The sequence below is a fragment of the Excalfactoria chinensis genome, chromosome Z, assembly GCF_039878825.1.
Source record: "Excalfactoria chinensis isolate bCotChi1 chromosome Z, bCotChi1.hap2, whole genome shotgun sequence".
NCBI classification, from domain to species: domain Eukaryota; kingdom Metazoa; phylum Chordata; class Aves; order Galliformes; family Phasianidae; genus Excalfactoria; species Excalfactoria chinensis.
The window spans coordinates 37,614,887-37,628,271 of NC_092857.1; the positions used below are offsets into that span (position 1 = coordinate 37,614,887).

The 13,385-nt window shown below is 37.8% G+C and overlaps 1 protein-coding gene across 3 annotated transcripts in view; it reads left to right on the forward strand.

The window, feature by feature from the left end:
* Nucleotides 1–8,236, forward strand: part of FRMD3 (FERM domain containing 3) — a 146,929-nt gene extending 138,693 nt beyond the window's left edge. For 2 of the 3 annotated variants that reach the window (XM_072360310.1, XM_072360309.1), the window contains one exon: nucleotides 4,761–8,230. In XM_072360310.1, the coding sequence (XP_072216411.1) occupies nucleotides 4,761–5,356 (596 nt within the window). In that variant the 3' untranslated portion in view covers nucleotides 5,357–8,230. Of the gene's footprint in view, nucleotides 1–4,760 lie in introns of all 3 variants that reach the window. The other variant, XM_072360307.1, reaches the window with a different exon arrangement.
* The last annotated feature ends 5,149 nt before the right edge of the window (nucleotides 8,237–13,385 follow it).

Below are 13,385 nucleotides of genomic sequence, written 5' to 3' on the forward strand. Positions count from 1 at the left end.
TAAGAAAGAAAGAAAGAAAGAAAGAAAGAAAGAGAAAGAAAGAAAGAAAGAAAGAAAGAAAGAAAGAAAGAAAGAGGGAGGGAGGGAGGGAGGAGGGAGGGAAGGGAGGGAGGGAGGGAGGGAGGGAGGGAGGAAGGGAAGAAGTGCTCTAAAATGTACTTTTATACTCATTACATTTCTTCAAATCTGAATATAGTAAAAATGTTAACTGTTCTAAAGAAACAGTAGACTTCGAAATCCAGCCCAATTTATACGAAATTATTGTCTTATGAGGATGACAGCGAAGTAATTTTAAATATTGAAAGGAACAAAATACTTGCAGCAAATCTGTAGAGTTGATAAAAGGATACTGGCTTCAGGCTTACCTTAAGTTCTGTGGTCCTCTCTTTCTACTAGAAGAATTTGAGGGGTCTTTTTGTTTTTGTTTTTTAAATCATGGATTCATCACTGTGGAAACAGTCTTTCTTTAAGAATATCCAAAAACCAAATAATCTGAAAAACATACTCTTTTCTTAACTTGTGTCACTAGTGTTTCAACGTGTGTTGTAAAATAGTTGAAGGTCCTTTATATTTTTTCCTCTTCCTTCTGCTCTGATTCTGTGTAATACGATGTGTTGTTCTTTTCTTTTAATAACTACTTGTATTAGGAAAAGAGTATGGGGTGGGAAGGAATGGCAGTAGTAGTTGTTTGGGTCTCATATGTCCCATCTTTTGATTGTGTTGCTTTGAAGTTAACCAGCTCAAATTAAATAGTGGGCTATAAAGCTGATGTACACTTTGGAATCATGGCACATTCAATTTTAATACAACCTCCTCAAAAATCATTGATCTGAAGAGGTAACCACAAAGTCAAAGGATATTTGGCAGCTGCATGAGGAAAAAAAAGCAATATTGATGAAAGTTAATATGATCTTCCTTGTTTATGTTCACTATGTGTGCTATGCACACTAGAATTCACTCTGGTGAAGGAGAGAAGACTCTGAATCATTAATTGAGGTGACCTTTCTTTGGAGTAGTTGCAAGCTGTCCTCTGTATGATGAGAAACATGATGGACAGATATATTATTGACCTTGAAGGGTAAGTAATATATCTAAGCAGGTATAGAGTGGCTTATGTCCAGGACTCACAAAATTTGGGAGGTTAAATTTAGGACCTTTAATCCATACTGAGGTGCCTAAGTGGCTCAACTTACCTTTAACTCTATTAAGAGAAAGTGGAAAGCATTTTTGAAAAGAAAATTGTTGTACTTTCATGTTCAAATCCATATATAGATGTATTGGGCTACACTGTTTTAAAAAATTGGCATGCACTCCAGGAGAGATGCAGAGGATTTGATGATCCAGCACTACTTGCAGTTATGGGATGCTTAGGAGAATGCGTCTTTCGTCTCACCTCATAATGTCTGTATTTTGTTGGGTCTAGTGTCATTCAGTTTGTGATAACTGTAACAAGTGCATTTGTTAATACTAAGACAGGTACTGACAGTAAGTTCCAGCACAGAACATTTCTCATTTAAAATATGATGACTTTCTCAAATAACCATAATAGAAGAGGACAGAGTAGTTGAGACAAGGAAATAATAGCTGTCAAATTAGGCTAATAAGGAGACATCTTCATTTTCTTTATTGAGGACAAGGTTTCATTTCAGCTCTGCAAGATCTACTGGCAAGCAGCTGGTGAAAGGAGCATTCCTGTTCTCTCTCCAGTGCTGCTAATGTGCTGCACTCTTGACAATATCTCATAAGCCAGTTCAGGAAGAAAAAACATCAGACAACTAATTTAGGAAGAAAAATGGTTATTTTGGTAGGTTAGCTTTACAAATTGGCTCTATCAGAGATTCAATGAGACAGAGTGGAAACAGTCTTTCAGGCTGAGTCTAACTATTAGATTGATTGTGAGGCCTCACCTGGAGGCATGACAAGCTTATTTCCTAGAGAGAAGGAAAAATAATAAATTTTAGGGGAAGAGATCTGACTGGGCCAGTTTTGAAGACCTAGAGGAGGAAATGGATTTTAACATCTAACATGCTTTACTGAGCAGGGATGCTTCCTGAGGATAGAGTCCTACAGTGAAGAAGTATTTGCTGATGAATATAACACAAGACACAAAGCTAGCATTAAGAAGGGAATCCAGAAGGCTGTCCTGTCAGGTAAAGAGCAAGCTGGCTCACCCAGGGAGTGCTTTAATGTTAGTCAATTTAAAGCGTGTTTTTTTTTCTGCCATTTCTTAGGTCTTTTCAACATATTTATAATGTTATATATTTTATATGTAGCATTAAATGGTATTTCACCACAAGTGATATCGAGTTAAGTAAAATTTTTAAGTTGTTGGATATTAACACCGTATCACTCATGCAGTTTTTGGAAGTCTGTAATCTTGGGTAAAGAAGAACCTTACTTACCCATTCAAAAGGCTTGAGCATGCGCTAATGGAGCTGCACAGGTTACATGTAACTCTCAGGCAATCTGACACATAGAGGTGTACTAGATGGATATTTCCACCAGGATGCATTTTAATGTTTTCTAGTGACTTTCAGAAGTTATTCATCTGTTCATTTAATTTCCTCTAAAATTTTTGATACACTAGCTTTGTATTGAAAGCTTTTCTGCAATTAGTCTTTCTTAAGGGGCACAGAACACAAATAAAACCACAAATCTGCAAAGACTACTTGAGGCTCTGGTTGAAGTGTGGTCATGTGCCTGTGTCTAGGCCAGGGTGGGTCTATGGTTGGGTGGCCTGACATCAGTTGTTATCAAACTGCCATGGTTGCCATGGGTATGTACTGTCCTGAGTGTGCTAGCTGTGGTAGCAGTAAAAGGGGAAGGAAAAGATAAGAAAACAGAGGATTTTAAGGCTTCATCATTCAGGAAGTGCAAATATTGTACAGTATACAGTGAGTATTACCTGCAGCTCTGTGATAAGTATGGCTTGTTGCCAGCTTACTGATCAAGTAACTACTGGTGCAGGAATGAATATACTTCTTCCATCTGGTCAAATAGAGGGTAGGCAGCTTTCTGAAACCTACCTTAGATCTGTGATCCAAAATGCACTTAGGCTGCATATCTTCCAGCATTGTAGATGCCATTACGAACAGTATTTTTGCTTCAATTTTTATTCTGAAACATCTTTACAGAGCAATGATGCATCACATCATTACAGCATTCTTCAGCCTGTACTTTATTCCCTTCATCTGAAAGTTACCGTAATTTCTCCTTTATTTACTTAATTTGCTTTTTTATGTTTGCTAGCCTTTGATAGAAAAGCATAATAGAGCTTGCAGACATCCTTTTACTTCACATGGAAAACCACAATGCATCTAGTGTAATCAGCGCTGAAGACATACTTCTTTTCTTTCAACTTGTTACTTACTGTAATAAGACATATCGTTTTGTACTGCAGTATTTTCAAGTCTCTGAACCTTGGTTTTTACTTCGTTAAAACTGGAAAGAAAGTTCAGCAGTATCATTTCCATATCTTTTACATAGATCTACTGGTGAAATCAAATAATCGGGCTAATTTGAGTTATAAATACTGATTTGCAACGTTTTTCTAGTGTTTCTTGTTAGATAAGTCATGTAAAGTCATTATGCTTGGTTTTACTTGATATATGATTATTGCATTAGTCATGTGCAAAGGAAGGAGAGATATTTAACTTCACAAAATGACAACTATTAAATATTACTTAACTATATGCTATTGATACAAATGATACTGCAAAAGTTTCTCTTGTTCCTCTTGCACGTAGATGGCATCTGATGATGATAACAAGTGTCTTGTTATATGGTATAAATGAAAATATATATGTATTTTCCCATCATTTTTTCCAGCTCCAGGCTTGGTTCACTTTCCTTCCCCTTCTGCTGTTGACAGCAAAAAGGAGTAACTGCAGTGTTTCTGTAGCTGCAGAACAAATAGACTTCATTTCAGATTTACTATGGTTAGTACTAAACTGGGAAAAGGGTACCGAGTCATGAGAGAATTCAGGCAGGGTATTGGACCATAAGAAACAAGCAATTTATTTGCCTATTAAGGCAAATAAAGACCTCTTGTGAAGGAGAGAGAGAATTTGAAAGGAGTGGGAGAAAAAAAGACTGGGAGTATAAGGAGAGGAAAGATGACTGGAAGAAAAATGCGATGTGAAGAGGGGAAGCTTATTAAAGATGTGAAGCATTTTTGTTCAATTTCAATCATATCATCTTTACAAGGTATGCCAACCCACCTCTCTTTTTTTCCTCTTTACCGTTAACATGAAGCTATCATGATAGTCCGTTGTCTCTTCTCATGCCATGCTCTATTAGAAATTCCTAACCTCACCCATTGTCTTTCCACTTTATTTCTTTGAGACAGATGAAGAGAAAGTTGGTCTAATCATTATTATTGTTATTCCTACTTTGACAACAAATAGCAACAATTCATGTCTGCACTTAGTATTCATTTATGTCAGAAGCCTGACTGCCCATAGAAAACGAACTGTTCTGTTTGCATTACACTGGCATTAGTGCTAGCTGCATCGTACAAATTTAGTTGGATCTCTTGTATTGCATTGTTATAAAAGGTGTTGTCCTCCTCTGACAGTGATGAAATTTTCAAAAGGCTTTGAGAAAGTTGTGTATGATAAAGGCTTCAATATGCAAAATGACTACAGAATCATCTCTCCAACTTACATAAAGTACTACTGGATTTTTGCCATCAGGAAAGCAGGAATTTAGGATCACTGTTTTCATCTCTCTATCTACCTTTTTTTCTTTTTTCCCCCCAGACATCCAACTGCCAAAGGAAGACGAGATTTCAGTTCCTGTGACTTCCAGATCCCCAATTAAAAACACTGGGGACAATACCGACCATGCCATCGAGCAGGAAGAGAAGATGAAAGAGGAACCTTTAACCATCTCAGAACTGGTATACAATCCCAGCGCCAGCTTGCTGCCCACCCCAGTTGATGATGAGATTGACATGCTCTTTGATACCTGTCCAAGAGCAGAGAATGAGAAAGATGATACAGATTCATTTGAGGAACTGGAAGCAGATGAAAATGCCTTTATGATTGCAGAAGAAGAAGAGCTGAAGGAAGCTCGAAGAGCGCTTAGGTGGAGCTATGACTTTCTAATGGGCAACATAGAGGTGAATGCTTTTGTGAAGAGTTTCTCCAGACTTCTTCTTGTAGGCCTTGGACTGTTGTTGCTTGTGTTTCCTCTTCTCCTTGTTCTCTTGGAGTCAGACCTTCAGATCTCTTTTCTCCATGAAATCCGTCAGACACCAGAGTTTCAGCAATTTCATATTGAGTATTACTGCCCACTTAGGCAGTGGGTGGCTTGTAAAATAAACTTCATTTGTGACATGCTGGGCAGCTTTTAAATTTTAAAGAAATAATCATACTACTAAGGGCTATATTCAAAATTTCAGTTAGTGCCAGCTTTCCATGCTGCCCCCGGGGCCATCAGAAGGTAGCTGTCTTCATATTCAGTTGTTAACATGCTTGTCAGGATCTTGAGTTTCCTTTGCCCACTTAAATTGCTCCTTTAGTTACGGGGTTATAAAATGACCTTTCAGTAACTCACAAGAACCTTTATTTTAATTGCATTTCAGTTTTTTTTTGCTCACTTATTACATCATACAACATGGGGTAATGATAAGTAAATCACCCTTAATTGTAGAATCCATTACACTAAATGTAATGAAACTGGAAGAAAAACTTTTTTGAATATACTCCTTAGTGCAGCAATCTCTTCTAACCAATGCCTATGCCTATACAAGCAATGTTTATGCTGGGTTTTTGGTTTTGTTTTGTTTTCTGTTTCTTTTTTTTTTTTTTTTTTTTACAATTTTACGTGTTTAAATATTTTGGTAAATTTTTAGCAAAAGATAACTTCTGATCTTATTTAAATGTGTACAGATTAGTAAGAATAATGCACAAGAACATGAGGTTTATTTTTAGTGTTTTAGCAATGATTTGTTTTTAAACTACTGGCTGGAGAACGAATGAGATTGAAATAGCTCTGTAAGAGGGACGGTGGTTTGGGAAATATATAGAAAGTTCATTCAGGTTCAGTAGGGGCTGCCTGGGGGAGGTTAAATGACACCAATTTTTCAGAAGCATTTCTGAAAGGCTTAGATGTAAAGCTTATGGAAAAGAGCAGAATTGAAAATAATGATCCTTCCTGTTATGTCAGTTTGTCTTACGATTTATCAGTACTTTAGGAAGTCTCTATATGATAGTCCAAGTATGTTTTGGAACAGAGTGAGTCTTCAGTCTATATGTAGATTATTGTACATAACATGGAAGAAGACAATAGTAAGTAGGAGAAAAAAAGAAAAAAAAAAAAAAAGAAAGAAAAAAAAGCCAAAATCCTACCTAAATCAGTAGATGAGTGACCTACTTTTAAAAATGATAGAGAAGAAACATATATGCATTTTTAAAAGCAAAGCTTTAGACTGTACAGTTGAACTGAAAGTATTCTACTGACTCACAATTAAAGTATTAAATGCTTTAAGAGATGCATCTTTATCCTTGATGCCCTTTATTACTAATCTCCAAGACAACATATTTTCTGTGTCTACTGATATGCTTCCTTTTACATATAGCAGCATACCTACCCTCTTTCCCTATTAGTGTAAGCCCAGTTGCAGAACTTAATGCTGTTTCATGTAAGATGAATTTGTATATCTAGTTATTCCAGTATTGCTTAGAGAACATACTAAAGTAAAACCTTGTCAGTAGCTGAGAGCATCTGAAGGCCCTCAGATGTACCAGAGAGGTTCTATCTAAGAAGAGAAAGTTGTTTTTATTGTTTTTATTTCCCCTGATCTTAAAGCAGATGTATTTTGTATTTAAAGTCGAGGGAACTCTGATTTCAACCTCAGAGTCTTTCTCTTGCTTAGAGATTTACAAATGGAAGGCATATGTGAGAGTGTTTTATTAAGATAAATAATACAATATAAAATTATAATATATTGTAACCACAGCTCTAAATAATCCTACTAAATAAACTCCTTCATTTTCGATATCAGAATTGGCTTGGCTTTCTCACGTAAGCCTTTACAAGTGTCTGGTTTGAAAATGGTGATTTCCTTACAAGTTTTCTCCTTTCCTTTCTAAACTTCTCCAGTTTTTGAAGGATGAGACAGTTAAAAGGTTCAGGAGGTCTTTTTCGCAATGGAAAGCTTTCTGGTTGCTATTCATTTCTCAAGCAACAAAGCCTAAAGTGAATTGCCTTTTTCTCTTGACTTTTTCCCTGACAATCTGTTCCACAGAAGAATCATTATTGATTAGTTTCTTGGTAAGGATTTCATCTTGTGCTACTTGTAGCTAAATGAGCCTTTCCTATGAGATAACAATCATTCAGCCTAGTAGAAATGGAGTGTAAACTGAAGGAGATATTGGGTCATAACAGGAAATAATTCACTGATGCTGTTTTGAAAGAAAGGTATCAGAAAAGATGTTGTGTGTGGTGAAAACTGGAAGCTAGTGTCCTGCTGGACTACAGAGACAGGATTCCATGCAGGTTCCTGTTTAAGTCTGACAATTGCATTTAAACAAACAAACAAACAAACAAAATAGAATCCTGTGCTCTAAAATATAATCTTGTCCCTGTAAATTATAGCACACAAGAAGTGGGAGTATTGTTTTGCTTGATTTAACTCTATCAGAAAATGATTGAGTTGCATGAGAAAGTAACTCAGAGAATGTGCAGTGTAGTGAGGTCTTACGTACGGTTAAATGCAAGAGTCTATGTGCACATGTACCTACCTTTGCTACCTATGTGCATACATCCTGACCTGGCCTTCTAAAAATCTTCCTTTCTGTTTTAGCCCATCAGCGTAATTCAAATGAAAGTCACAAGAGTCCTCTAATGTTAAAGGCCAGGAACACCAAATGCGCTCAGAAGCATATAGTTGGGGATACTCAGACAGCGTAGCAGTCTAGCATTTTATTGGTGATGATGACAGTTGGATTACGGAGTATCTGTAGGTACAGTATTGTGCATTTCTGTCTGTGCTTGGATTATATTGTAAAATGTTATGTACTTGAAATCTATTTTGTGGTTTGTCTAACATTTATAAACACAACTCTGGGAAGAATTAAATATGGTTTTATTTCATTGGAGACTGGGGGGATAATATATCTGTAACTTGAGCCTTATCTTTGTACAGTGAATTTCACATTTCTATGTCAACATCCTGATTGTTTTGTATGTTGATATGATGGCAGGAATCCCTAATAAAAATACACTGGAGAAAAACTTTCTGCAGTTATGACAGTTCTTATGAGGAAAGATGTTTCACCTAAAACATTTTTTGTTGAGAATTGGTTGGTGCAAGAAATAGTATGATTTTTTTTAGTACTGTAAGAAATTCCTTCCTTACATATATTTTTTCCCCTGCCAGCTACAGAGACACTAAGAAATTGATGGTCTTTAAGTCATTAGTAATGTGGCTTCTGATGCACTAACCATGGGCCTGATGGTTTGCCCAGTTACCTTTACCCAGTTATAGATCTGAGTGTCCACCAAATAAAATTACTATGCAGACAATACACATTGGAGAGTCTGGTGTTAAAGTTTGGCCCTGGCCATAGACATATATAGCTGCAACATTCTGGTGGGCAAATCTGACTGGAGCATTATGCAAACTCACCTGCGCAGCTCTTGGATGGAGCTCTCTTACACTAGGCAGTTTTCTAGCTCAGACATCACAAAAGTACCTGATAAAAAATACAGTCTGCATAGAAGCAACACCTAAGAGATGTGAGCAACAGCAACGCTATTTTGAGGAGCTAAATCAGAACCTGAGACAATTTTTTGAGCACATGAAAAATTTAGATATGGACATGTCTGTACTCTATATAAAGCACCAAAATTCAAGTGGAATCTCAGGTGATTTGGAACACAGAGAGCAAATACAGACAGGCCTATTTATTCAGTTGCATGTAGCTTATAACAATGCTTTCAGGAGAGGTTGCTTTCCTGCTTCAGCTTACGAAAAATACAGCATATCCACCTGTTCACATGCTTATTTGGATTCTGTTTACCACAATTCATGAGAACAGTTCACTTAGAGCAGAAATTCAGCAGTTGTCATAAACTCATCACATTTCAGTGGCTCATAACTTAAGACTTACACTTTCTATTAAATTACAAGTCACTGAAATGTGGTAGTTTTATACTAGAAAAAAAAAATAAAATCTGGCTGCATTCATTGGAGCTAATTGTTACAGTAGATAGCTGTTAGTGTTTGAGAATAGCCATGTTGGCCAAATGGAATATCACAAGCACTGGAATGCAAGAAATATCAAAAAGTCAAGGTACATTTCTTGAAATTTATGTTCATTTAAATCCCAAATAAAGTTGCCTCTTAAGTTTTTGTCAGTTTACTGTAGGTTTTCTTATAGATGTTTCATGTGAAAAAAAAAAAAAAAAAAAAAAAAAAGACACCTTGTGAAGATCTCTACTATTGTAGTAGTTAAATACCATGTTATAAGATTTTGACCCCCTTGTCTTACATCTTTCATTCTGCCCCTGTACGAAGATGTGTCCTTCACCAGCCCATCATCATCAGGAACTGGCAGGAGCTGGTCAGACATTTTGAGGCCAACTTGCTTGTGGTCACTGTCTTTGCAAGTATATTATTACTGCGTCTCAGCCAGATGCTGACTCACTGCAACAGTTCCATCTTATCCTGTTACAAAGGTTTAGTTTGTCCTTATGGTTTAACACCAATGGGCAGCTAAAACCACCACTGTGGCATTCTCTTACTACTCCTTACCAGAATAGTAGAAAACAGGAAGAAGACATGAGAAAAGAACAAGGAGTTTGCCCATCACTTACTGCCAGAGGCAAAACAGCCTCAAATAGGGAGTTCAATGTATATAATTTATTGCCTATTGACAGTATACTAGAGAAGTGAGAAGTAAAAGCTAACAAAAACACCTTCCCCCCATCCTTCTCTTCTGCCTCCCTGACTCAAACTGTACAGGTGAATGGAGAGTGGGAGCTGCAGTCCACCTTTAATACTGTTGCTAATAATCTGTTGCTCTGTAAGGGTCACAGTGGTCATTCCCTTCTCTCTGCTCCACTAATCCACAGAATGCCGGTCCTCCTTTGCTGATCCTCAGTGGTCTTTCCATCCACAGCCTTCAGCTCTCCTAGCACTGCTCCACAGAGGCGCCAGCTCCCCCAGCCCTCCAGCCCTACCGTGGGCCATGCTCCCTGGCTGTGGCCCCATCCAAGGAGGTCCTGTGGGCCTCTCCATGGGCTGTCCCTCCTCCAGACCTCACCCAAGGCTGCACCGTGAGCTCTTCCATGTCTGTACGTGGCGATCTGCTCTGTATGTTGTCCATGGGGTGCAGGGAACAGCCTGGTCCACCGTGGGCCTCTCCAGGGCTGCTGCTCAGTGCCTGGAGTTCCTCCTGCCCTCCTTCTGGACCAGAAATTGAGGTGAAGTAGGTTATATTTCTTTGTTTGTAGAACAATTAATTCTATTGACTGAATAGGACACAATGCTGTAGAGTGCTGTATACATAAGAACAGGGAAGCCTCTCAGTTAGAACCCAGGTATCCTATTAAGAACCTGCATCAAAGGTATATATTATATACAGTATCTCCTGGTAAGGTTTTTTCTTTCCTTTTCTTTTTTTAAACTAAGCAAACAACAAGGCACTTCAAAATATTTTCTGATTTTCAGAATTACAGATAGCAAAAACCTCCTAATGAGAAATTTCAAAGGAGACTGCAGGTATTTTTTCACCAGCTGCTAGTGGCAGTGAACCTGGTAATGAAAACTAAAATGTCACCTGTCCTGTAGATTTCTCAGATGAAATCTTCATTCACATTTTTCTGCCTTTTGTCAGAGCTGTGTAATAAGATAGATACATCTTTGGTACAGGAAGAATAGACTTACAGTCAAATCCAAGAAGGATGTGAGCACAAAGTCTGCCCAATCCTTGCTCTTGGCATCTAAGCCAACAGGTGTTATCCTCACACAGCAGCTCTAAAAACACTCAAATTGCCAGACTCAGCTGTACACTCACACACAATCACCTCATAGCACCCATCCATCCTTTTTTTAACCTAATGGCATGTACCATGTCAGTTGTAGGCCCTGTTTTGTCCACATAGAATGGTAGCAAAAAAGAAGTTTAAGAGTTGTCAGTGCTGTTACAAACAGTCATGAAAATAAATGTCAGCTGCAGCTGAAAAATAGATTGAGTCAGTTTTGCATCATAGCTGTGTATCTGTTCTTGTTATTTCAACCTGCTACTTTTTTGAACTAGTCCTACTGTAAAAGACTGAGTTATATTTTCATCAGACAGCCCAACAGAAATATTGCTAACACTATGGCCTTTGAGACTGTTAGTTCTATCTCACAATTTTCTTTGTCTAATGTGGACGGGAAGAACTCTGCCCTTCATTTCCCTTCTCCCCCAAAATAGCTTTTCTGAAAAGTTATTTTATGATCAGAGTCTCCTTTGCTGCTATATTCAAGTGACTGCAGTCCAAACAGTTGCCTGTCATCTCCTCATTTTTGTGGCCTGTGCCCTTCTTCCATCTTGTGTGTACAAATTTAATCAACATCTGGACCTCCAAACAACTGTGCTGAACACAAGCATAGCCCACAGCTTGGACTGCCTTCCTCATACCCAGCTTCTGCTGCTTCTGCTGCCCCTCTGTAGACCCAGAACATCCAGCACAGAGGCCCTTTGCTCAGGTAATGCCTGCCTTGCCTCCCTAAGGTGGGCTGCACTCCCTCAGCGGCACCTGCAGGCCCAGTCAGCTCTATCCCTCTGATCATCTTTATGGCCCTCCTCTGGACCCACTTCAACTCCAGTTTTACAGTTCATCCCATCATGTTTCTGTAATAGCAGTTAGATCATAGTTTTCTAATTGCATCTTGGTTTCCAGCTCCTTCTGCTTATTTCCATGCACTGGTGTAAAGGCACTTCAGCTGGGCTATTGGCCATATTACCTTCTTGGAAGAACCTTTTCAAATTCCCATGAGACTCATCTGAGCTTTTCCCTGCTGCTTCTCAAAGTGACTGTATTCCTAGTCACACAGAAGTTGATTCCCTTTTCCTATTAAATCTAGTTTAAAGCTCTAGTGATCAGCCCAGTCAGCTTGCTGCCCAAAATGTATATTAAAACAATACAAAATACAAAATGTATGCAAAATATATACAAAATGAGGAGTGTAATCCTATACATGGAAATTTTAAGTAAGTGCTCACCTCCCATCTTGATTACAAGAGAAAAGATGGCAAAATTATGTTAGTTTACATTATTACTATCTGTAAGCTTGAGAAGGGCAGACTCTTCTTGTTGTTTTGTTACGAGCTATTTTGCATAGTCCAAATCCAGCTTCTTGCTGGATGTTCTTGATGCGTCAACCAACGGCATGGTGACAGCATGGTAGATTAAGCCTGTTGCATCAGACTGATCAAAAACCGACCAACCAACCAACCAGAGAAACAAACCCAGATATGAATGGTGTAAGAAAGGTTTGCAAAATATCACAAGATATTCTGGTGTTGGTTGTGATGAAAGTAATCATAGCCTCTTGCATCCACTGAAATGCTGCTATGACAAAACGTGCTAACTTAGAATTGCGGTTTTGAGGCTTTAAGCAACAATTTCAGTCATCTTTCAGGAAAGTAAGTGTGATATAAAGGCATAAAATTCCTAATAAGTAGCACTGTCACTCAACTCTCTGACAACTTTAAAATTATCTATGAAACATATTTGTCTGAAATAAATCCAACAACACCAGCTGTCTTTTATTGTTCCCAATTAATTATTTTATTGTTAAGCTGTATGTATAAAAAAAAAATAAAAAAAAATCATGATTTAACTAGTTTACTTTTTTTTTCTTCTCTTTCAGGCCACAGAAATTACTGCCAGTCACCCAATAAACAATTTAGAGGAGTATCCCAGCTCTGTTTATTGTAAATGTTTGTTCTGTGACAGAACACTGTAAGGAAACAAGGTATTTTATTTATTTGTGTCCTTTCTGTTCCAAACTGTTGAATAGATTACAGCACAGGTGCTCAAAATACCTAATTCACACATTGCAATTGCTTGTTTACCTCTAGACAGAAATCTTACATCCAGTTTCTCTAAAATAATGATAAAACAATGATATTTCGACATTTTTTAATACCAATCACATTTTTATAAATGTGGCTTTATGTTTCTAGAAACTTAAATCTATTTGGTCTTTGGCTTTCTTAACCTTGTTCCTGGATGCTCTGACAAGGTCTCCGTATTCTTCCAGGTTACCTGTACTGGCAGGCCTCTGTAGGCCTGCTTTTCATGTTTGAATCTGCTTTATTCACACAGGCCTCCTGGCATTTGGCCTGATGCCCTCATCATTGTGGACGTGATCCATGAATATT